Source organism: Cydia strobilella, chromosome 6 (assembly GCF_947568885.1).
Source record: "Cydia strobilella chromosome 6, ilCydStro3.1, whole genome shotgun sequence".
In the NCBI taxonomy this organism is placed as follows: Eukaryota; Metazoa; Arthropoda; class Insecta; order Lepidoptera; family Tortricidae; genus Cydia; species Cydia strobilella.
Genome location: NC_086046.1, coordinates 14,265,175 through 14,288,982, shown reverse-complemented (window position 1 = coordinate 14,288,982; position 23,808 = coordinate 14,265,175). Strand labels below are relative to the sequence as shown.

General features: G+C 35.4%; 2 protein-coding genes across 4 annotated transcripts in view; both read left to right on the top strand.

Annotated features, from left to right (window-relative positions):
- The first annotated feature begins 217 nt into the window (after nt 1–217).
- LOC134742481 (isocitrate dehydrogenase [NADP] cytoplasmic) lies at nt 218–7,302 on the top strand. 2 transcript variants are annotated; one of them, XM_063675685.1, is made up of 2 exons: nt 218–317; nt 5,897–7,302. In XM_063675685.1, the coding sequence occupies exon 2, from the start codon at nt 5,907–5,909 to the stop codon at nt 7,131–7,133; it is 1,227 nt and encodes a 408-aa protein (XP_063531755.1). In that variant the 5' UTR covers nt 218–317; nt 5,897–5,906; the 3' UTR covers nt 7,134–7,302. The 2 variants fall into 2 exon arrangements, with proteins under 2 accessions (XP_063531755.1, XP_063531754.1); XM_063675684.1 differs by lacking the exon at nt 218–317 and adding an exon at nt 507–645.
- A 4,238-nt stretch (nt 7,303–11,540) lies between these two features.
- LOC134742468 (prolow-density lipoprotein receptor-related protein 1-like) overlaps nt 11,541–23,808 on the top strand; it is a 58,660-nt gene continuing 46,392 nt past the window's right edge. Inside the window, exon 1 of one of the 2 annotated variants that reach the window (XM_063675658.1) lies at nt 11,541–11,925. In XM_063675658.1, the coding sequence (XP_063531728.1) occupies nt 11,863–11,925 (63 nt within the window). In that variant the 5' untranslated portion in view covers nt 11,541–11,862. The remainder of the gene's footprint in view (nt 11,926–23,808) is intronic. The other variant, XM_063675657.1, reaches the window with a different exon arrangement.

Below are 23,808 nucleotides of genomic sequence, written 5' to 3'. Positions count from 1 at the left end.
ACACTACATTATATATATTATATATACTACACTACACTATATATTATATAATAAGAGTTAGGTAATTAAAATAAATCAATACAAACTTTGGTTTCGCGCCACACAAACTCCATACTATTTATACTTGAAGTAACCTCATTGAATGTCAAAATGAACAAAAACTATCGATAATTACTCAAACACCATCGGTACAAGTGGACGGCACTATTAAAAATTAAAACATGTGAAGTGATGGAGGAAAGGAGAGAAACGGAAACTACACTGGCAGCGGCAGCACTGCAGTCGGCTGACAGTTCTTTTCTGGTGCTAATTAATTGGTAGGTGATTTTCTTTTATTATAAAGCGTTTATTTTACGAATTATTAATTACTTCTTGTGCTAAACCCCTAGTGACAGTTATTATGAGCAATTTTACATACTTTATGCTTTTTCATACAGACTATATTAAATTACTCCTATCCTATTAGACGGTAACGTCGTGATGTGGCCGAGGCGATTGTACTCCCAAAAACCTAATAATAATTACTTCATACAATTGCTCAGTCAAAATGATTCTGTTATCAGTTGCTATCAACAGACAGAGCAGTTGATTCGTGCTAGTCGATAGGGTACGACGTGTCCAATTGGTTAGATATTATTACTATTGGTAAGCAATTTGATTTAGACTTTCACTAATTCATAATAATTTTTCTTTAATTAACTTCTTAATATGTCGATTTTAATTAGGTACTTTCATTTTTGGACTTAATACAGGGACTATAATATTAAGGTAGCAACTTGAACTTTGTACTGGTTGTTTACTCGGCGACAACCTGTTTTCAAGGTGTCTCCTTGATTTACAATTGTAATTGACATAGAATGTAAAAAAATCGGAGTTCAGTTGCCTGTTGCTAGTGCCAGTGAGTCCCTTGTTCATTAAATATTTGTAAATAATAAGCATTTAAGTGTTTTACAGTGTTTCTTGGATCTATTACTTGTTTCTAATACTATTTTTAGTACTTAAGGCTAACAATTAGCAACAGTGATAGGTAATACATTTCTGTAAAGACTGCTACACGACAATTAATGGGTATTTTTATAGTAATACTGCATGGTAAATAGGGGAATGATTTTGCATTATTTTAAGAATTCATAAGCTTTGTTGATTCTTTTGATACCAAGATACAAATGTCGACAGTTATCAGTGTTATGACAGTCGCTGATAATTGTTATCAAGATGTTGTATAAAAAAAAATCATTGTTGCTGTTTAATTTGCACTACCTATTTCAATTTGTCTTTTAAGTAAAAAATATTGATTGCAAATAATTAGTTATATCCCAACTATGCCCAAGTTTTTTTTTTAAGTTTTGTTATTTTCTCATTAAATATGTATTAATTGAGAAATACTTTTATCCTTAATAATAAAATTGACTGATTCAAAATTGCTAGTCGGCATTAAAAGTATTTTTAACATTCTAGCTGGACATATACCCGAGACATAACCAATTAACCATCTGTACATTATCAATATTATCATAACTAATCAGGTTAAAAAAAAACATATATATGTGTCTAACTAAATCAGATATTCATGATATGTTTAATTTCTGGTGTCATATACTATTCTTTAAACAATATTTGCTACCTATGTACAGTCAGATGCAGAGAGAGGTGACCCCCCCTGCATGGACTGATTGTATGCAGAGGGGGTCACGTCTCTCTGCATGTGACATACATAAAAAGTTCTACAATAAAACTTAAAAAAAATATATAAAACTAACTACACCTTATATTAAATTTTATTGGATAGTAACAAAAAACATGAGACAATTTCAGAGATTAATATGGTTCTAGCTGGAAAACAAACAAAGTCTAGTCTATGAGATATATTTTGCTCAGCTTGTTTTATTAATTATTTAGTAGATAAATTGGACTGTGTTATGTAAAAAGCAATCAAGCGACTCGTAGTTAAAATCAAGAAAATGAGATTCAAAGATTAAATATAACAATTGGTTGTTTGTGTTTATTTTTTAAATTCAGAGTAAAATTTTTACTATTAAGTCATAGAAATGCATATAGGTATAAAGTTTTAGCAAAATTACACTTGATTCTTTATTGTCTTATTTCATTTTTAGGGTTCCGTACCCAAAGGGTAAAAACGGGACCCTATTACTAAGATTCCGCTGTCCGTCTGTCCGTCTGTCACCAGGCTGTATCTCATGAACCGTGATAGCTAGACAGTTGAAATTTTCACAGATGATGTATTTCTGTTGCCGCTATAATAACAAATATTAAAAAGTACGGAACCCTCGGTGGGCGAATCCGACTCGCACTTGGCCGTTTTTTTTTTTGTTTGATTCTTCAAAGATAATGCAAACCATTAAAACAATTATTGAAATATTACTTAATTACATTTTCTAAAAAAAACGATTAAGTACTTACATTATTAATTGATATAAATTACCTATTCATATATTCTGCAAAAACATGCTAAGCTTTGTAATTACTAATTGATCAATATTTTATAGACATTGCATGTCCGTTTTTATTGTGAAACATGCTTTTACATCGCGTGACTACTAATATTACAGGATCTATTGTTCTAGAATTTGATGTAAGTAAGTAGGTACCTAATAGAAAAACTTGTTTATCTATGATTATTCAAACTTCCAAAAAGCCTTACACTTATGGTCCTTACATTTTTTATGAACATTAAATTTAACAACATTAAACTTAAATACATACAGGTTTTATGTTACCCGAATAACCCCAAATAATTAGACCGTAATGTAGCTGAAATTCAACATACATGTCCATTATGCTGTATTTTTTTCAAAAACACATTTGGATTCTCCTAAAATAATATTTAAAAAAATCTGTATATATTAACATAATGCTATACGATTAAATAATTAAAAAAGATTGTACTTTTTGTACCCACATGATTTACACAGAAGAGTTCAAAATGAGTAGGTAACTAGGTACCTACTTATACGAGGGTTGATCCGTATGCACCACCCCTAACCCTCTTACAATGAAACTACATTCAATATTTATTTTTTATTTTTCTACATAGTCTCTCTCAACACTAATACACTTATTCCATCAGTGCTCCAGCATTTCAATAGCCTCCTGAAAAAAAAATGTCCGACCTCTGAAAACCACTCCTCCACAACAGATATCACCTCTTGATTATCCAAAAAAAAATTTCCACGTAAAAATTCCTTTAATTTTGGGAATAGCTTGTAGCCGCTGGGGGCCAAGTCAGGCGAATACGGTGGGTGCTCCACCAATTCGAAGCCTGCTTGGTGTATGGCAGCCTTAGCGACACAGGACGTATGGACGGTAGCATTGTCTTGGTGGAAGAGTACGCCACTTTTCAACTTGCCTCGGCGTTTCTCTTTAATAGCCTCTCGCAATTTTAGAATTAAGTTTGCATAATAGGCCCCTGTAATAGTCTCTCCCTTTTTCAAATAGTCAGCCAGGATTATTCCTTGAGCATCCCAGAATACAGACAGCATAACCTTTCCTGCAGACGATGCCACTTTAAATTTACGTGGTGGCGGAGAACCACTGTGTTTCCACTTTAAATTTTAGTTTCGGTATCATAGTGATGTACCCAAGACTCGTCCATGATTACGTATCTATGGAGAAAATTATCTTTATTAGCTTGGTAAGTACATATCCAACAGACGCTGGCAAATCAATACTCTATGTCTTTTCTGATCAATGGTCCACATTCGTGGCACCCATCTTGCACTGATCTTGTTCATACCCAATTCTTTAGTAAGTATCTGTTGCACTACATGATATGACAAGCCAGTCTCTTCAACAATTTGCCTGATACGTATTCGCCGGTTTTGTAACACCATATCGTGAACTTTATTAATGTTTTCGTCTGGAGTGACCGTTACAGGTGGTCCACCGCCATGTTGGTTTTCACAACTTGATCTTCCGCACTTAAACTCTCGACACCAACGTTTCACTATGTAATAGGATACTGCATACTCCCCTACAGTTGCCACAATATCTTGATGGATTTGAGTTGATGTAAAATATTTTACTTACCGCCCTCTGCTCAACAAAATCCATTTTCATACAAAAAAACCACGACTCAACAATTACAGTAAGCTGTAGCTCAATAATAGTTCGACATTTAAAAATGTTTAATTTTTTTTAATAACCCCTAAATGTCTATAAACCTACAGCAAAAAGGTTTTAATAACCAAGTGACAGCAAAGAGGTCAGGGGTGGTGCATACGGATCAACCTTCGTAAACCTCTCGCAACATTATTTTATTAGCGGCTAATAACTTCATTTGTTTGCTACATGTTTAATTTAACATAGTATAAAACAAAGTCGCTTTTCGCTCTGTATGTCTGTCCCTATGTATGCTTAGATCTTTAAAACTAGGCAACGGATTTTGATACGGTTTTATTTAATAGATAGAGTAATTAAAGAGGAAGGTTTATATGTACTTATATTTGTAAAGGTTTCGGGGCGGGTCGCTAGTTATTTATTAAAAAAGATATCTACTCATTCTACCATAGTGCCATTTGCGATAATGCGCCCTATTTTGTGGTGTGCTTTGATTCATTTATCTTCAAAGTTCATGATGATTATGGTAAAATTGCCATAAACATGTTATTTTTATCTTTGAATAATGTCACATACGCGATATCTTTAGCAAATAGCATTAACACGACACGTACACTCTTATCACTTTAAATAATAGTTTGATATGTAAGTATCTGCGCTACCAATGATACATATTACTTTTAGCATGACACATGGTAGTAGTTTCACTTTTAACATTTTCTTCGCCTCTTTAAGATAAGAAGGGAAGTCATATGCCGAGAAAGGTATTAAGAATGAATGTGGAGGTACGAGGAGAGGAAAATCGAGGCAAAGATGGATGGCCTGTGTGAGAGATGATATGAAACGAACGCAAGTGAATGATGAGATGACGGGCGACAGAGAGGTATGGAAGAAAAAGACATGCTGCGCCGACCCCAAGTTAATGGGACAAGGGCAAGCGAATGATGATGAGCCGTCTTTAAGATAGACTACTTCCCATTGTAAGCAAATATCTAGTTAGCTAGTTACCTACTTTTATGTAGAGAGACGGCAAGGGGAGCGTGAATTTATACGCGCCCTATGTAACTATTCTATAAGTCGGTAGTGTGTTCTTTGCAAAGGTACATTGTATCCTTTTTCCCAAAATATCAATCAAAATTATCAGAGAAAGGGTCTTTGCCTGTAGGCATAGGCACTTAAGTCAGCCATTTTTTATGCTTTTGCGATAGACGCTATCGAGCAAGTAGCTCTACCAATAGTTTGCGCGTTCATTATCAAGGTTACTATTGCGAGTGATTGACCTACCTATGTTATAATATTATTGCTAGTAATGTGGTTAGTAATGTGATAACGCGCGTAACCTTTGCTAAGAGCGTAGGGGTCTTCGATAATCTATATAGAGATAGGTAATATTGAATAATATCTAACAATAACATAATAAACGCGGTTGGGTCTATTATATTGACAAAAAAGATCAGAATTTGAACCACCCGCTACTAGTAGCGGCGAGCACGATTTGGTACTTATAGGTACATTTATCATAGCTAATTAGCAACATTCAACATTTTGCTACACTATCGCATTGGGCAACAGCTGTATCATTATTATCAATAAATAAATAAACATTGAAAATAATTGAACTTAAAAAAATACTTTAACTAAAATGTAAAAATTGTAAACTAGTGTTTTTATTAATTTAATCAAATCGAATCTTAAAATATCAGTTAGTTTTCCTTACGTATACGCCATCCACTTAGCATCGCTTTCGTAAACATAGAATAGTATAAACAATTCCATATTCACATATTATTTTCGTAATGTTATTTTATTATTGTTACAGAAAAACCAACATGTCGAAAATCAAGGCCGGACCCGTCGTTGATATCCTTGGTGATGAAATGACCAGAATCATCTGGGACCTCATCAAGAACAAGCTAATTTTGCCCTTCCTGAACATCGAGCTGCATACCTATGACTTGGGCATGGAATACCGTGACAAGACTGACGATCAGGTCACAATCGATTGCGCCAACGCAATCAAGAAATATAATGTTGGCATCAAGTGTGCCACGATCACTCCCGATGAGAACAGAGTAAAGGAGTTCAAACTCAAGAAAATGTGGAAGAGTCCGAACGGTACCATTCGTAATATCCTTGGAGGTACCGTCTTCAGGGAAGCTATTATCTGCAAAAACATTCCCCGTCTCGTCACCGGCTGGGAGAAGCCCATCATTATTGGCCGTCACGCTCACGCCGACCAGTACAAGGCCACCGACTTCGTTGTCCCCGGCGAGGGCCAACTCGAGCTCATCTGGACTCCTCCCTCTGGAGAGCCCATTAGGCACGTCGTAAACGAGTACAAGGGTGCTGGAGTTGCTCTTGCCATGTTCAACACTGACGCATCCATTGTCGACTTTGCACATTCCTCATTCAAATTCGCTTTGGACAGGAAATACCCCCTGTACTTGAGCACGAAGAACACCATTCTCAAGAAGTACGATGGACGTTTCAAGGACATCTTCCAAGAAATCTACGACAAGGAATACAAGGCACAATTCGAAGCTGCTGGCATCTGGTACGAGCACAGGCTGATCGACGACATGGTCGCCTACGCCATGAAATCGGAAGGAGGCTTCGTGTGGGCTTGCAAGAATTATGACGGTGACGTCCAGTCGGACTCTGTTGCTCAGGGTTACGGATCTCTGGGACTCATGACTTCCGTGCTGATCTGCCCTGACGGCAAGACAGTGGAGGCCGAAGCTGCCCACGGTACCGTGACCAGGCACTTCCGTTTCTACCAGCAAGGGAAGGAAACTTCCACCAACCCTATTGCTTCCATCTTCGCGTGGACGAGAGGCTTGCTACATCGCGCCAAGTTAGATGATAACGCTGAACTTAAGAACTTCGCTGAGACCCTTGAGAGCGTGTGTATTGACACGATTGAAGGGGGCGTCATGACTAAAGATCTTGCTATTTGCATTAAGGGTATGAATAATGTAAAACGATCGGACTATTACGAAACGTTCGAGTTCATGGATAAACTGGCCGAAAACTTGAAGAAGCGCCTTGGCAAATGACTGCCTAAAGCGAAACTCTAGATTTAAGAGTTTTTTACTATTCTGTCTCGAAATGGGATAAAGGGTACCTATTTATACATGCATGTACCTATTTATGCATGCTGAATTTATATGCTTTTATTTATTAGATTATATTAATATTTTCTTATTTTAATAAATATATTTCATTTAATTAACTTTAATGTTTTGATCATACCTTTATTGTTCATAAGAATATAATAAGCAGCAGTCTTTATTATAGCACAATGGGATTAGGACTAACCTCGAAATCTCTAGAAGAGTAGAAATTTGGTATGTATGTTAATTAAAGGTCTATTTTTCATGTCCACACTATTTGAAATTTGGGAACCTCGAGGAACCGCCACGACACCATTTTGGAAAATGTGTAGGTACAAGGTAGGAGAAATTTGCATTCTACTCGGAAAAAATACATGTTATTAGAGAAAATACTTGTTGAATCCAGATTTAGCACTTATACACTTTCAAGGGACATTCTCTTAATAGGAAAGTTGGAGGAATATGAATTTTTGTCTATACATTTGTACGTGATCTATCCTAAAAGTAGGGTTATGGGTTTAAGTACTGATATTCAGTACATCCTGTACAGTAGCGGCAAGTAATCTATCATATTGCTATTATTTTGCAGGCATGTATTCGAAAATTCGTGAAATTATATTTTTTATCATATGAACAATGATTGTATCATCATGACTAATATCTTTATTACGTCCCACTACACGTGGCAACATAGGCAGCCACGTTAGCACAATGCGAATTAGGGACTTGACACACACCAATTAATGTATGTTATAAATATTGAATTTCTTCTTTGAAAACACTCCAAAGCGAATCTTAGCAACAATAAAACCTCGATGGATCGATTTTTTGCCCTCGTTAGCCTCTGGTTTGAAAATTAAATTGAATCATTACTTTATAATTACACTACCGCGAAAACTCGAGGAAACTAATTATTTAAAAATGTACCCTAGTTTGATCGAATTGTCGTTTTTATACGCCCCTATATTGTAAATTTCATTATAATCGTTAGAGCCGTTTTTGAGAGATTAGCAAAAAAATATGCAAACGTGTCTGAAAAAATATGATAGATTATTTGCCGCTACTGTAGCTTAGGATACTGGACGGATTTTTTTATACTGCTAACATACATACTAAAGTTCAGGACTCTTCTAAAGATTTCGAGGTTAGTTCTAATCCGATTGTGCTATTTATACCTAGATGGTTGCTAGATGGATTTATAACAGCTGACGTAAAAAAAGGACTAACAAATGACATCCATTATTAAATATGTATTTGCCAACCTACACAAGTACACACGCATATACAATTTTATTACTTATTTATTCGATTTATTTACATCAACATTGGTTGATTTGACCTGAAGACCTGGGTGCCTAGCCAAGGTGACAATCACTTGCGCTACGACAACGAAACGCTATGTCTCTATCACTATTTTATATTAGTGCGACAGTCAGTTTCGTTCGCTACGGAGCGTAAACGATTGGCATGTTGGCTACGCACCCTGGAGGCCTAGCCAAGATGACAATCGCTGATTTAGAAAACGCCAATTGGTAATTAAATAATGTATGGAAATAGTCACGTGACTTTTCGTTGTAGTTGAAGTAAAAAGAAATAAAAGAATAAACTTTGCACTTCAGCCAGTTACGAGACGAGACGACATGTTATTGCACAATGCACAGTAGGTAATCAAGTTTTATGCAACAATAGGCTGTTAACCCTTAAATGCATGATTTTTTGTATAACTTTTTAATAAATTGAAATAGATGTGTCATGTTGTATAGATTGAGGGAAAAATAAAGAAAAAAATCATAGTATTTAAAAAAACATATATAATATACGATGCATATATACATCATTATGCATTTAAGGGTTAAAGCGATAAATTATGGACAAACCTGAGAATCAACTACTTGGAGTAAATGCGTTATGAATGTTATAATATGAGTTATAAACAATGCATATTTACTAACAAAATATACTCTGTAGCTCAAAGAATCTTCTTATTTACGACGAATAATATTGAGCACTAAATGTTGTAAACGTAGATGTAGAAATTTAAACTGTTAATGCTGTACATCAAGCTGAAAAAAAAACATAATAGCTACGAGGTAGATCTCGAACCACATTCGAACTCAAAATTTTAACTTGATAGGACATTCATTTGACAATGCTCGCAGACCTCGCATCTAGCTCATACCAATTTATATATTGGTTCACGTGCACTGCAAGTTATGTCAAATAGAACCAAATCAAGTTGACTTTCTAAAGTTCAAATGCGACTCATGTGGTAAGTCGTAACCTCTCGTTCCATTGCTCTGGCGCGACCGACCGCAAGTGCGTTATCATTAGGGCAAAACGTCCGGTGTATTCGCCTTATTCACAATCGTCTTGCTCAACTGTCCCTAATAACAAATTTTGACCTGGAGAACAGTAACAGATATGGGTAATACGAGATTTACTTATACTGGTCACATGGAAGCGATGCGCTGTGTTTTGAAACAGACAGTTGTGTCACATCTTGCTTCAATTATAAATTGCTTATGACGACTGGCACTATTAAGGAGTTCCTTTGGTGCTTAGCTTTTAGCTGTAAGGCCTGCAATGGGGAGTTTTTATTGTGTTTACGTGTTTTTCATACTAGGGCGCAAAGCTAGTAGGTACTGAAGGGGTACATCCGTTTGACTTCGAACCTATTTAGCTAAATTTATAGCGGAGGAGAGGTTTCGAATATGAATGTAGTTATTTGTGCAACAAGAGAGGAAAGTTGGTTTTTCTTGCGAGTGTTTATTTTGAGTCCCGAGAAAGCGAAAGATTCTATAATTGAATCAAGAGTGAAGCGAGTGATTCTAAGTTAGGATCTTGAGCGTAGCGAGGGACTCAAAAACACTTAACTTTGCTCTCGTGTTGCACATATAATTTTTCACCTCAGTATAGTGAGAACATATTAAAGGTTAAAATGTATTTCGAATTACACAGAATAATACAGAGAAACAAAAAAAAAAACTAATTGATAATAGAATTATGAAGTGGCAGTTCATGGCCTTCACTAAATTAAAAAAAAATTAAAAAGCTACTTCGTTTCACTCCCTGGAGTGAGGAAAGTCGCACTTTCGTCACTCCCTCGAGTGACGAAAGTAGGCTTGTTCAAGCTGCTGAGGTGAAAAATAAATAAGACAATGTACTTAAAGGCATGTACGTTTGTAACTAAACTACAGTCGACGTCAAAGATATGTTTACACTTTTGCACCTTCCTCCTTTCTAATAAGGTTAAAAAATGTAAACATATCTTTGGTGTCGACTGTACAAGCCGACATATTCAAAAATTCCCTCCAATCACGTTTGTTTTAAACATTAATCATGTGCGCATTAATCTGAGTATATAAATAAGTATATGTAAACGTCTATTTCTTAGACACGCTTCACATCCCAAACGGCTTTATAAGAGCTATATATAATTAATGATTAAATTAACCTTATGGTCCTTCGAGCCGGATGGTAGTAAGGACGGAATTGTTTCAACTTTTTAGGGTTCCGGACCTCAAAAGGAAAAAACGGAACCCTTATAGGATCACTCGTGCGTCTGTCTGTCTGTCTGTCTGTCTGTCTGTCTGTCTGTCTGTCCGTCTGTCAAAGCCTACTTTCTCAGAAACTACTGGACCAATTAAGGTGAATTGTGACTGTGATGATTGTGATTGTGATGGACATGTAACTTAAACAAATTAATTTTAAACACGGGGGCCACTTTTGGGGGGTAAATGAGAAAATTTAAAAATAAAGTTTGTCAAACTATATCGTGTTATATATCAAATTAAAGAGTTCATTGTAAGAATCTCAAATATATTTTCTTTATAATTTTAAGATAAACAATTAAGAAGTTATTCAAGAAAATAGGCAAAAAATAACCATTCCCCCCCCTTTATCTCCGAAACTACTGGGTCAAAAATTTTGAAAAAAATACACAAAATAGATCATTACCTATAGATCACCGGAAAACCTATTAGAAATGTGCAGTCAAGCGTGAGTCGGACTTAATTACTTAGTTTTTGATCCTACTCCTACGGGTTTTTTAAAGTCATTCGCATAAAAAATACATTGTTTAAATTGTGTAATGTACGGAACCCTTGGAATGCGAGTCCGACTCGCACTTGGCCGGTTTTTTTTATAAAAATTAAGATTAGAGAGGTTTTAGGGTATCTTAAGGAAGTCTCCAAATTAATAACTAGTGGAATGAAAATGAAACACGTTGACTAAAACAAAATTGGAAACAAACATAAATCAAATCGAACTAAATAAACTCAAATAATATTTTTTTACAAATTGAACGATTCCCTGTAGATGCGAGTCAGCAAATAACTTTTCTTAGTGAATTACCGGAGGCGGTTGACGCGGTTTCCCCTACACGATCATCGAAATAGAGTAAGCAGTAAGACTGTACTAGCTTCTAGTGTTCTTAGTGCCTTTCTTCTTTGAGGTGTAAGGCGGCCCTCCCGCCGTTCTCCCTCCGTTCGAGAGGGCCATTCAGAGTCGGTTCGCGAAGCTCTCCGTGCTTGCTGCTTCAGTTTGGCGGGCTTAGCGTCAGTCAACAGTCGTGCGGTACTGCCAACTTCGCGGACACGCTTGGCGGGAACCGGCTCGCGGCAACAACCTACAAGTCCTACAACCCACCCCAAAGTTTATGTGCGCGTGAAACATGTCTATAAAATCAGACTATTTGATGCTTTTACGATGGTTCATCGTAATAAATATTGCTGTGGTAAGCATTTATGTGTTTTTATATAAACGTTACTTATGAAAATTGCTGTTACTATATGCAATTTTAAGACTTTTATGATTATAACAGAATAATTAAGAAAGGACATGATATATATTTTGAACAACAGTGTATTTTTGTATCTCATAGATGCAGTAAGGTATTTTTTTACAATATTTATTAGGTAGATACTTTAATATTATATTTGGTATGTAGGCATGTATATATATAGGTAAAGTATATAGGTACACATCGTATAGCACATTCATAATACTTCTGCTTATTTTAAAGGAAATACCTACAGTTTCAAAATATCAACCAATTAAATGGCAAACATTAGTTTCACTATTGATACAGTTGTAGCTGTTTTGTCTATCCATAAGATAGGAAATACTCCGGGACCGAATACCGGTATATTTTTCATACAAATTAACCGGTATTCAATCTCGGTTGTTTATGTATATTTTTGCATTTAATTTAGCTAATCTGATCAATCAATTCCTTACCTAAATACTATTATAGGAAAGCAAAAAAAAAATACTGTGAATGCTATGTGATATTTAGATTTTTAGTTATATTGGTAACGGTCCCTGAAATACTTGCTTAATATTCAGCAAGATAAATGCGGGGAAGACCGGCAAATCTGAATATTGGGCAAGTATTTCAGGGACCGTTACCGGTATAACTAAAAATCAAATTATCACATAGCATTCACAGTTTTTTTTTTAAATAAAGGTTGACTGAATATTGTCTTCGGTTACCGCGATAGTTATTCATGAAATAAAACTATGAAAACGGATTATATATTAACGCGTATATTAAATTAATAATACATTCCGACGTTTCGAACCCTTTACAGCGTAAAATAAAGTTTGGATGAAACTAGGGTATTATAGGTATATATCTATTTTGTGTCCATGTTCATTTTTACATAGGATGGTATTAAAACATTATAAAGTCGGTACACGGTACCTACCCTGTTAGGGCAATTGCCATACCCTAACAGGGCACCATTAGTATTATTGAATCTTTTAATATTAATGGTGACTATTTACAAATAAATACACACAAATTGACTTAGTCCCACGGTAAGCTCAAGAAGGCTTGTGTTGTGGGTTGTGGGTAATCAGACAACGATATTTGTAATATACAAATACCGTAAGGTCAGGGTACTTTAGCCCTTACAAGGTTACTTTGTCCGCCCATCTTTACTTCTATTTTAACGATTTTATTTGCGGAGCCACGTTGCACTCGGTGTTCAAGTTCGAAAGACGAATAAATTGAGTAGTGTTCGTCCTAGCGATATGTATTGGATAGCAAAGCAATGAATTTAGGATGAAAAATTGCTATACCAACAGAGTTGTGTACGTATATAAACCAAAGTAGCGTACGTATATAAACATAAAGGTTGATTAGACGGACTTGCCTGATAGACGGTCTTCGCCGCATTGACCATTGACCTTACCTGCGTACATACCTACACGGTCAAGGGCAATAGTGGCAATAAATAATTATAAAGCTAACTAGGTGCACTGTTAACCGCTTAAGAGCTTATTAAGAGTCCCCGGCAAGCTGTGTTCTCCATGCAAACGTAGTTACGCTCTCAGTTTAAAACTACTAGCTAAGATTGCTCTAAAACTTTTTACTTACAATAGGATAAGGTATATCTAGGTCTGTAATTAGTTTATGTAGGTTCAGATACAACAGTTAAAAAAATACAGCGAATTTAAGTTTTTCATTCAAAACTTGTTTTTGCTCTATTTCGTTTGTTTTATATACTAGAGCTATATAAACTAATTACAAACTCTAGTTAAGTCATTGTATGTGCAAAGTTTCAATACAATCCAACGCGTAGTTTTAAAATGAGATATGAAACTACGTTTGTATGGGAAGGTGAAATTCGGCCGAGCTTGCCGGGGACTGAGTACCACGGTATTTAATTACCTAGTTCTAAATTAAAAAAAACCGTGAAACATAAATCTAACTCCACATTTCATTTAGCTCCATCACTAATCAGGTTTTAAATGCCGTTCAAAACATAATTTTAAGCCTTATCTTCACATCTAAACATACATTAGTCCATTACAAAGTTACAATAACTAACTGTAATGATTGCAACACCGTGTCTGCTTGTACTTGCACTTGCGGTTCACATCGAGTGTAAATCGTTCTTTAAAAGTGTACCTACTCGTAGCTACCGGTATTTTCGTTCATTGCCGTAACGATAGAATACATGCCATGTGATGCACATTTAAACTCGCCTGTTTTTATCTAAGTACTCGTTCGTCTGCTCGTTTGCTATCACATAAAAAAAAAGTACCTAAGTAATTCATCCTAAAATTATCAATGTTGATTTTAATGAATTATTAAAATTCTTCTGTCGATCCTTGAAATTAGAATTCGTAAAATTATCTCCATTAAACATTTGAAACTTAAAAATACCTATACGAAATCACGTTCATATTTTTATTAGAAATCTAAATTATTTCTAAATTATAGATAGGTAGAGCTTAGGACAGGGTTGTATCTTATACCTTTAAACGAGCAATTCTTGTATATATATTTCGGGATCTCGGAAACGGCTCTAACGATTTCGATGAAATTTGCGATATGGGGGTTTTCGGGAGCGAAAAATCGATCTTTTGTCTTATCTCTGGGAAAACGCGCATTTTTGAGTTTTTATATGTTTTCTCCCAGATATTTTATTATAATAGTGCAATTTACAGTGTCGTTTTTGTATGAAAACAAAATGGTTGCCTGATTCGGTGACCGCTTTAGGCAAACGACCCCTTGTAATTACACCCTAGAGATCATGTAATCGGTAAATAAATTAACTAAACATTTGGTACGTTGTTCCTTACTAAAATAGGGATAAAAGGAACTTTCAACTGTCAGTTTGTATGCCAGTTTTATGCAACTTCCATTACACTCACACACACACACACACACACACACACACACACACACACACAATAAAAACAAATGATTGTGCTGATCTTACAGATAGTATTTTCCCAGCGAAGATTCCGTGTCCTGGCGGTTTCGTAGGCATGGTCAATGACGTAATGTCGTATGCCAGTCGTCCGTCGTGCTTTCGATAAGTTATCGTCTCACCGACAAAGCACTGGCAAGGCTACGACACACGGCAGAGAACCGCTAGCCTGCCATATCAATTACTACAGCCGCTCGGGTGCACCCAATTACGGGCTCTGGTTCACATGATTCCTATTTATCACCGTCTCGAGATTGCTCGCCGATTAAAAATCGATTTAGCACTCGGTGCAGTAAAGCCTCGATAAGTAACGAGATTATATTGATTAGGGATTATTGATAAAATTCCTGGAGGATGTTCCTGAATACTTGAAAAGAGATGTAGGTACCGTCTTCTTGACAGTGGCTGTGGCTTAATGTCGTGAATAAGACTAGTGTGCGTCTCCTTGGATCTACAGCACATTTCATCAAGTCTTTGGTCAAGTCGATCCACCGCATAAGCGTCTTACACGATCTGATTATTTCTACTTTACCCTTAACCCAAGCTTGAAGAACTTAAGACCAAGGAAAATGGTGTGTGCAGAAGGAGATCTACCTATACCTAGTGGGTGGAAACGGGTTGAAGTAAAAGAAGACCGTTGACCATAGAACACCCTAGTCTCAGGTAAACTAATGTGGTAGTGTGCAGTACTTAAATGGAGAATTAATCTTGAAGCGCGTTTAACCACCATTTTGGAGTCAACGGCCGGTAGTCCACGTGCTCCTTGTAAAGTCCAGCTAACGCTTTACAAGAGCTAATAAAATCACCATACACTGTCTTGTACTAACCGTACAATTTTTGGATATTTGGATATTTAGGTGAATCCACTTTTACGACACAATTTGCCTAATAACGAAGATTGTGTACCATCAGATGACGGGTAAGCTGAAAATATCATCGGGAAAATATATAGGGTGGTTTTCCGGTAGGTACTCAACTCAACGTAACTCATACCAAAGATAGATATAACTCCGTAATAGATGGATACAGTCTAAGGAAAAAACGTGCCTCGAAAATCACGAAAATTTGATTCTCGATCAGATGGCGCCACTAGTTTTGGCCTACTCTCGTATAGAGGGCGTTGACGGTTTCGTTTATTTATAATTTTAACACATATCAGTGAAAGAACATGGGTCAAAATGATATAAAAATAATTAATGCAAATAAAAATTTTTTTATCCATATTTAAATACATTTTAAGGTATTTTTATAAATCTTCATTTTTAGTTTTAAAGTATGTCGATAGATGGCAGTGAATTTACAGTGGTTACAAAATTGACTATGACAGTACCGCTCTATCTTATTATATCCTCTTTGCTCATACATAGCTACCTCATACAGATACAGACATTCAATAGATGCATTTGTTTTCATATTGTATGGAATAAAATTGCGGGGCTTCATTCAGCTGGGTTAAAAAATTTGCCTATTGAATTTAATGAAAACTAAACTGCAATCATAATGTGATTCTTTTCGAAATAACAATGTGGTAAATGTCGTGAAATTAGGGTTTATTTATTCATATCATTTTATGTAGTAGATAGTTTAATAAAACTGATAATGAAAAGTACCTACATATATATTGATACCCAGAGAACACTACTATACCTGTTAAATTTACAAAAATAACTGAATTTCACAACAGCCTGACCTCTACATATTTTAATATCGGAAAGTTGTTTGTGCGTAATGGTTTTAAAATTAACATTTTACTTTAAAATGTGCCAATTAAAACTTAAATAATGTATAAAAAATAGTCACGTGACTTATCGTAGCATCTGTCATCCCGTACATTATTTTCGATGTACGATTGTCATCTTGGCTATGCCCCCAGTAGTGAAGTAGAGTAACATGAAGTAACAATCCACAAACCGATATACATACAAAACCTAGATTCTCACTACCCATTTCGCAATTTCTTGGTAACAGAGATGGCAACACTAGCCGGTAATTGGGTACTTCGCTCCCGGCGTTCCCTAATTGCGGACGCGATTCCCACGCGAGCGGATAGATGCGGCATTAGGTAAACTTATGGATCATTTACCTTTTAGATGGAGCATGTAAGGTGACACGCGTTTATCCCGCGTTGACGTTTGATTCTCTTGTACTAATTTAGGTACCTATATTGAGCGGTGTTTATTTATTTTTGCGAATTTATGAGCCGACGAATATTTCGAAGGGAAATGACAAATTTCAATATAGGTAAATACTTCTGCATTTCTTATGAATCTTAAATTTAAAGCTGAAGTTGCGTTCATGTTTACGATTTGTAAGATATTTGGTGGTTTGTAGTTCATAGTAACGATGCGATTTACATTCAGTTAAATAGCAATCTCAACAATAATTATTGTTTAAACCAATGAATTTTACCTGGGATGATCTTGTACAAAATGGTGAGAGATGGTCCGGAGTAGTCCGGCTCCGGCCCGTGTCGTAGTAAATATTACAAGTAAAATATTTATGTTATGCTTCATAATGCGGAGTGTTTGGGGGTAGTCTCTGAGTACAGTTGATTATTAGACGAGCAACCGCCTAAAGAAGTCATTACTGCAAGTTGAACCTTATCTATTATACTTCAAAGTCGCTTTTTGAACATATTAAATTCCAACCAACCAACTTATGGATTGCAAGTACCTACACGTAACCTTATTCCAAATCATGATCGTAGGTGGGCTTCAAGCAGTCGGATGCAGTAGTTAGCAGTAGGTAATAGTTAGGTGCGCATAACTAACTACTGTAAAACGAATTGAATTAGGTACCTAGGAACTTTGTGACAGATGACAATAAAATTATAGACATATAAAGTAAAGTCAGCATCAAAAGTAGTGTATCAGACTACGCGTCAAAAGTATGTACGTACCATTCTCTAATTGCTTAAAAGAAGTTATGCCCCTCTATGTAGAACAATTGCGATAAATAACTACGTTTGAAAACAAACTGTAGAGCAGCTATTCTCAAAGTTGAGAAGTTTTTTTTATATTTATTTAATTTAATTGAATGCAGATTATAAAATTGAATTTCTTACAGTCATGAGATTATTAAGTAGTACTTACCTACGCATAATACAGTCATAAGATTAATTGTTTTTAAATACTTAGATAATGCAAAGGCTATACACTACCGCTCATAACTATTGCCTGTGACGTGACATTGCCTATTTACCAAATGGCAAGCGTAAAAAAATCCATAAATCGTTTTCCAGTACAAAATCGTTTTATTTTGTATGAACTAGTACATATGGGTTTTTTAAATTGTTGCATAAAGTAAACTCGAAATTTTAAAGAATGTTTTTGGCAACAATCCCAATATTACAAGGGCACAAAACTTTGTTAGTATTTTTAATTTTAGCTTTAGTTATTATAATTGTGGTTAGTTTTAGTTTTATATTCATTTTATAACACTTATTATCTATTAAAGTACATAATAAAATTACGTTGTTACTAAATAAATAAAACAATTTGAGGCTCAATATATTTACCTAAATAATAATTCAATTCAACATGCCATTTCCCTGCGATCGAACAGTATGACTTTAAAAATAATTTTTGTATACAATTGTATGGTGAAAATTGCGGGTGCCTAAATACTTTTCACTTTTCAGCGGTAGTGTATGTTTATTTTTTTCATTTCATTTAACGACCTCTGTGTGCGATAATAATTGCTTTATATAGCAAATATGCATATTGAAAGTTTATAGCACATTTATGCGTGCGTAAGTATTATTAGCAAAAACTTAATAACCCAGTCGGTGACAAGTGAACTGCGTGAGTAAAAGCTATTGACATCGGACGTAACTTTATTTTCAGTAAGTCGGTAATAACAGAGGTTACGTTAACGATCGCGGTGATAACGCCATTTGCTTAATTTAACCTTAATTAAGTTTAAGAGGTAGATAAGTAATAATTAGTCAGTAATGCATCAATCCTGCGCAGTGATTAAAGTATATTATTAGTAAATAAGTACGTGGTGATGAGAAAATTATTTCACCTATAATATGTAGAGTAGGTATCTATGGCTTATAGGTACACACGTTACCTAGTCGTACCTGGCTTAAAATACACATGTATGGCTGTATATCAGCGACGACAATGCTTCAGTTATGTTACTTTCGAGCATGAGATCATATCGTTACAGACCACGATTCGAACGTAAATATGAGTTTCTCATTAGTTTTCGAAGTACCTATGTAAAGGTTTATAATTGTATATACCGTGAATGTCTTTAACTCGCAATTAACCTAGGAGCAGGCATTATAGTACCAGTATTATAATACCCATTTCCATTTTAAGAGGATACCGCCACTACCGCCAGTCCCCAGTTGTCAGTCATCTGGCTAAAGTCGAATGAAGTCTCAATTAAAATAACATAGTAGGTTATAAATAAAAAAATCTAATTAAAAGCTCCCAAGTGAAATATTGAACGAGTGCGGATTTCCTGTTTTACTCGTACATTGGATACCCCACTTTATCATCTTCATTCAATGTTAAGCTAATTCAATTCCGATACAACAATCAAATTCTTATTAACCTTGTTAACCAACTCATGCGTAGCAAAACATTAACCAACTCAAATGATATCACGCACGTAGCGATTGGTATCAACATCAACTAGTAAAACGGTCTGAGAAAGTGATTTGCAAAAAACATACAAGAAACCATATCACATGTGTTTTGCGTCGACACACGGTCAATAACCCGATCCAATTATCGTTGCATAATAGGTTCTTTTTTTACAGTGATTAGATTGGTTTTTTCAAGCGCGAAGCAATTTATGATATATTATCTTCCTTCAGATAGTGTCAGCTCGTATTTATCGAGTAGCAGTTGCTTGTTATTTGTCTTGGAGAACCGATAGTCAGCTTACGAATTCTAAAAATGCTTACATGGTGCTTTTTTTAAACATCTTGGCAAATAGAGATTATTTGTACGACACCAAGATTTCGTCTGTTGGAAAGAGGGTCAGATATAATGGATACTGTCAATAACACCTAATCCTCTTTAGCTACCGTGTTGATGTACTTGATGTAGACATAGATTATGAGTTAGTAGAGTAGTGAGTGTAGGTACCTATATCGCTAACACTAGTTCTTTTTACAGTCCCTAAAAATGAGTGATTTTACAATTTAATGGAATTTTGGTAGGTATATAGTATCAAAAAGGATATAAGATAGAGCGGTACTATCATAGTAAATTTTGTAACCACTGTAAATTCACTGTCATCTATCGACATACTTTAAAACTAAAACTGAAGATTTATAAAAATACGTTAAAAATGTATTAAAATATGGATAAATGATTTTTTTATTTGCATTTTTTACTTTTATATGATTTTGACCCATGTTCTTTCACTGATATGCGTTAAAATTATAAATAACAAACGAAACCGTCAACGCCCTCTATACGAGAGTAGGCCAAAGATAGTGGCGCACTCTGATCGAGAATCAAATTTTCGTTATTTTCGAGGCACGTTTTTTCCTTAGACTGTATGTTACGGAGTTATATCTATCTTTGATAGTATCTAATTTCTTCATTGGAATAGTAATCAATTTACGAATAACCTTGTTATTTTACTCTCAGGATTGTTCATATTTTTATAAAGAAGGACAAGGCGACAAAGGTATACCAGATTGTTATTTAAAAAAAACCGGCCATGTGCGAGTCTGACTCGCGCACCGAGGGTTCCGTACATTACATAATTTTAACAATGTATTTTTTATGTGAAACGTGAGTGAAAGGTAAATTGCGGTTTACGATTCAGATTGTATTAAAAAAAACTACTTACTAGATCTCGTTAAAACCAATTTTCGGTGGAAGTTTGCATGGTAATGTACATCATATATTTTTTTGTGTTTTATCATTCTCTTATTTTAGAAGTTACAGGGAGGGGGACACATTTTACCACTTTGGAAGTGTCTCTCGCGTAAACTATTGAGTTTAGAAAAATGATATTAGAAACCGCAATATATTTTTTAAAGACTTATCCATAGATAACCCACACGTATGGGTTTAATTATGCGGATACGGTATATGGGAACTGTTTACTGGCTCGCACCAAAAGAGTTATTCAACGACTGCAAAATGCCTGCGCACGCTTTTGCATCCCGATACCACCTCGGTCGCACATAAGCCCATACCTGAGTACTAATAAACTCTTAAACATGAATAATCGACGCATTCTACATTTTGCTACGCTCCTCTTTGGTATCTGTAACAGTAAAAGGCCGGTGTACTTATTTGAGATATTGACCATCTATCAACACATCAGCCGTGGCCCCAGACTACTATGCCCAAGGCACAGAACCGCTGCATTCCGTGGCAGCTTTCGGTACGCTGCCACGAAGTGCTGGAATAATCTTCCGCCACCAATCCGACAGAGCAGTACTATAGGTTCCTTTAAATCAAGACTCAAAGCGTACCTAATGGAATGGAGTCGTGCCAGTTGCATTGCTGAGTGGAGACCATTTTGGCTTCACATCTCTATTTCTACTGTTTCGTTTATCTTTGTCTTGTATTTGCTATATATGTGTTGTATTGATGTGTTGTCTGAATAAATGATTTCTATTCTATTCTATTCTAATGAAAAAATTTTTTTGAGTTTCAGTTCCAAGTATGGGGAAGTCTTTATTACTATTCCAATGAAGAAATTAAATACTATCAAAGATAGATATAACTCCGTAACATACAGTCTAAGGAAAAAACGTGCCTCGAAAATCACGAAAATTTGATTCTCGATCAGATGGCGCCACTAGTGTTGGCCTACTCTCGTATAGAGGGCGTTGACGGTTTCGTTTGGTATTTATAATTTTAACGCATATCAGTGAAAGAACATGGGTCAAAATAATATAAAAATAATTAATGCAAATAAAAAAATCATTTTTCCATATTTAAATACATTTTAAGGTATTTTTATAAATTTTCATTTTTAGTTTTAAAGTATGTCGATAGATGGCAGTGAATTTACAGTGGTTACAAAATTTACTATGACAGTACCGCTCTATCTTATTATATCCTCTTTGATCTCATGAACCGTGATAGTTGAAATTTTCACAGATGATATATTTCTGTTGCCGCTATAACAACAAATACTAAAAAGTACGGATATTAAATTATTTATAATCGGGTCTATCGCGTATTTATTTTGTTACATTTATTTACCGACGTTTCGGAAGATGTATTTAACTTATCGGCAACTTTGGGGACCAGTGATCCAGAAGTAAAGCCAAGGGATATATCTTCGGATGTGTGCGACTGTGCGTGGATGTTGTGAGTTGCGTGTCGGACTATTGACAATAATTAACATTTATGTGTAGTGGGTGGTTTGAAAATGTGTTGTCTACTGTCTACCCCAAACTTTTTCATACACTTTTCGTCGGGTAGTCACACAAATCTCTGTTTTGACATTTTGTTGGGACGTCAGTTAGCCGCGACCACGACCAGTGAAACCTGTGTCGAAACGTCGGTAAATTAAGGTAACAAAATAAATTCGCGATAGACACAAAAGTTTTAAATGTTACAACCCCTTCCTGAATCCTCGGTGGTGAGTCCAACTCGCACTTGTCCGGTTTTTTTTTCAATGCATGTTTTATTAATAACCAACCGCTTAATACCTGTTCATTCAATCTCTGTCATTTATAACTAAACAGATTTCAGAAGTCCAATTTTGAACCGTCTCAGTAGACTATTTTCTAAAGTATTACCTATTTAAGGTCTTTGATGCAACTTTAAAACAAACGTGTTTGTAGATGCAGTTTTAAAAAGTAAGTCCTGTCTGCCACTTTACTTCTTAGTTACTTAATTACTACAAAAGACAGTTATTTTAGTTTCATCAGATCTCATCTCATCTCACCTAGTAAGTACTTAGTAAAAAGTCTCACTGAATAAGTTAATCTATTTGAAGATCTAATCTCAAATAGTCAGTCGAGGTACAATGAACTGTTTAACGTGGAACTAATTTCGATTCGCCATTTTCTTGATACAATGTCTATTGTGGTCAACAAATTAGGTCCAGGTGTGTTATTGCAAACGTTTAGCGAGCTGAGGGGGCATATTCAAACATCACTCATGTTTCACATCATATCATATCATATCATATTTTGACATCACTCGCAGAAGTCGCAGAACATCTCGCTCACATCAATATGCGTACGAGCAGGAAACAATTTATGAAAGTTCGGATAGGTGTCTAGAGTCTAGGTTCCAGGTATAGTTCTCTGAACGATCAGTAAGTAATATCAGTACCTAGGTATGCAAGTGTTGTCCAAACCATTCCCGAGCGTGTTTAGCGTATGTTTCGATATCGATTACAGATGGATGACGGAGATAAGTATTGTACATTATCTATTCATTTGCAGTGTATGCACCTGTCTTTAGAATGCCATTTTATACGATTCATGATGGCAATCGATGCTTGTCGATTAGGAGAAATAATCATTGTTGTTTTCTTACACCTTTTCCCCTATTTAGTAAACCATTTATTCCTACAGTAATATATATCTATTATAATAACTAAATATGACGAATAAGGTTAACAACACAACCTTCCTTAGTATTTTTACACAGTTTTATATGAGACTAATATTATTTATTTAGTTTGGTAGTAGTAGTTAGTAGCCTATGTGGTACTGGTAGTCATATATATCTCAGTATGACATTCTTTTATACGTCAATATACGTTATTTTCAGTAGCCTCGTCGTTTCCTAATCAATAATGATTGGTCCAGTTATGTATGAAGATTGAAGAATTAGATGACCGAGCGCCAGCCGACAATCGTGTCGAACACGGTACGTGACGTGAGTTATCCTTAATTCTAACTTCAATCCACGTTAGTAATTTTATGGTTTTCCAATTACCTCGTT

Bases quoted from the DNA above. Each gene is read 5' to 3' on its own strand.
- LOC134742481 (XM_063675685.1), top strand. From the start codon at position 5,907: ATGTCGAAAATCAAGGCCGGACCCGTCGTTGATATCCTTGGTGATGAA.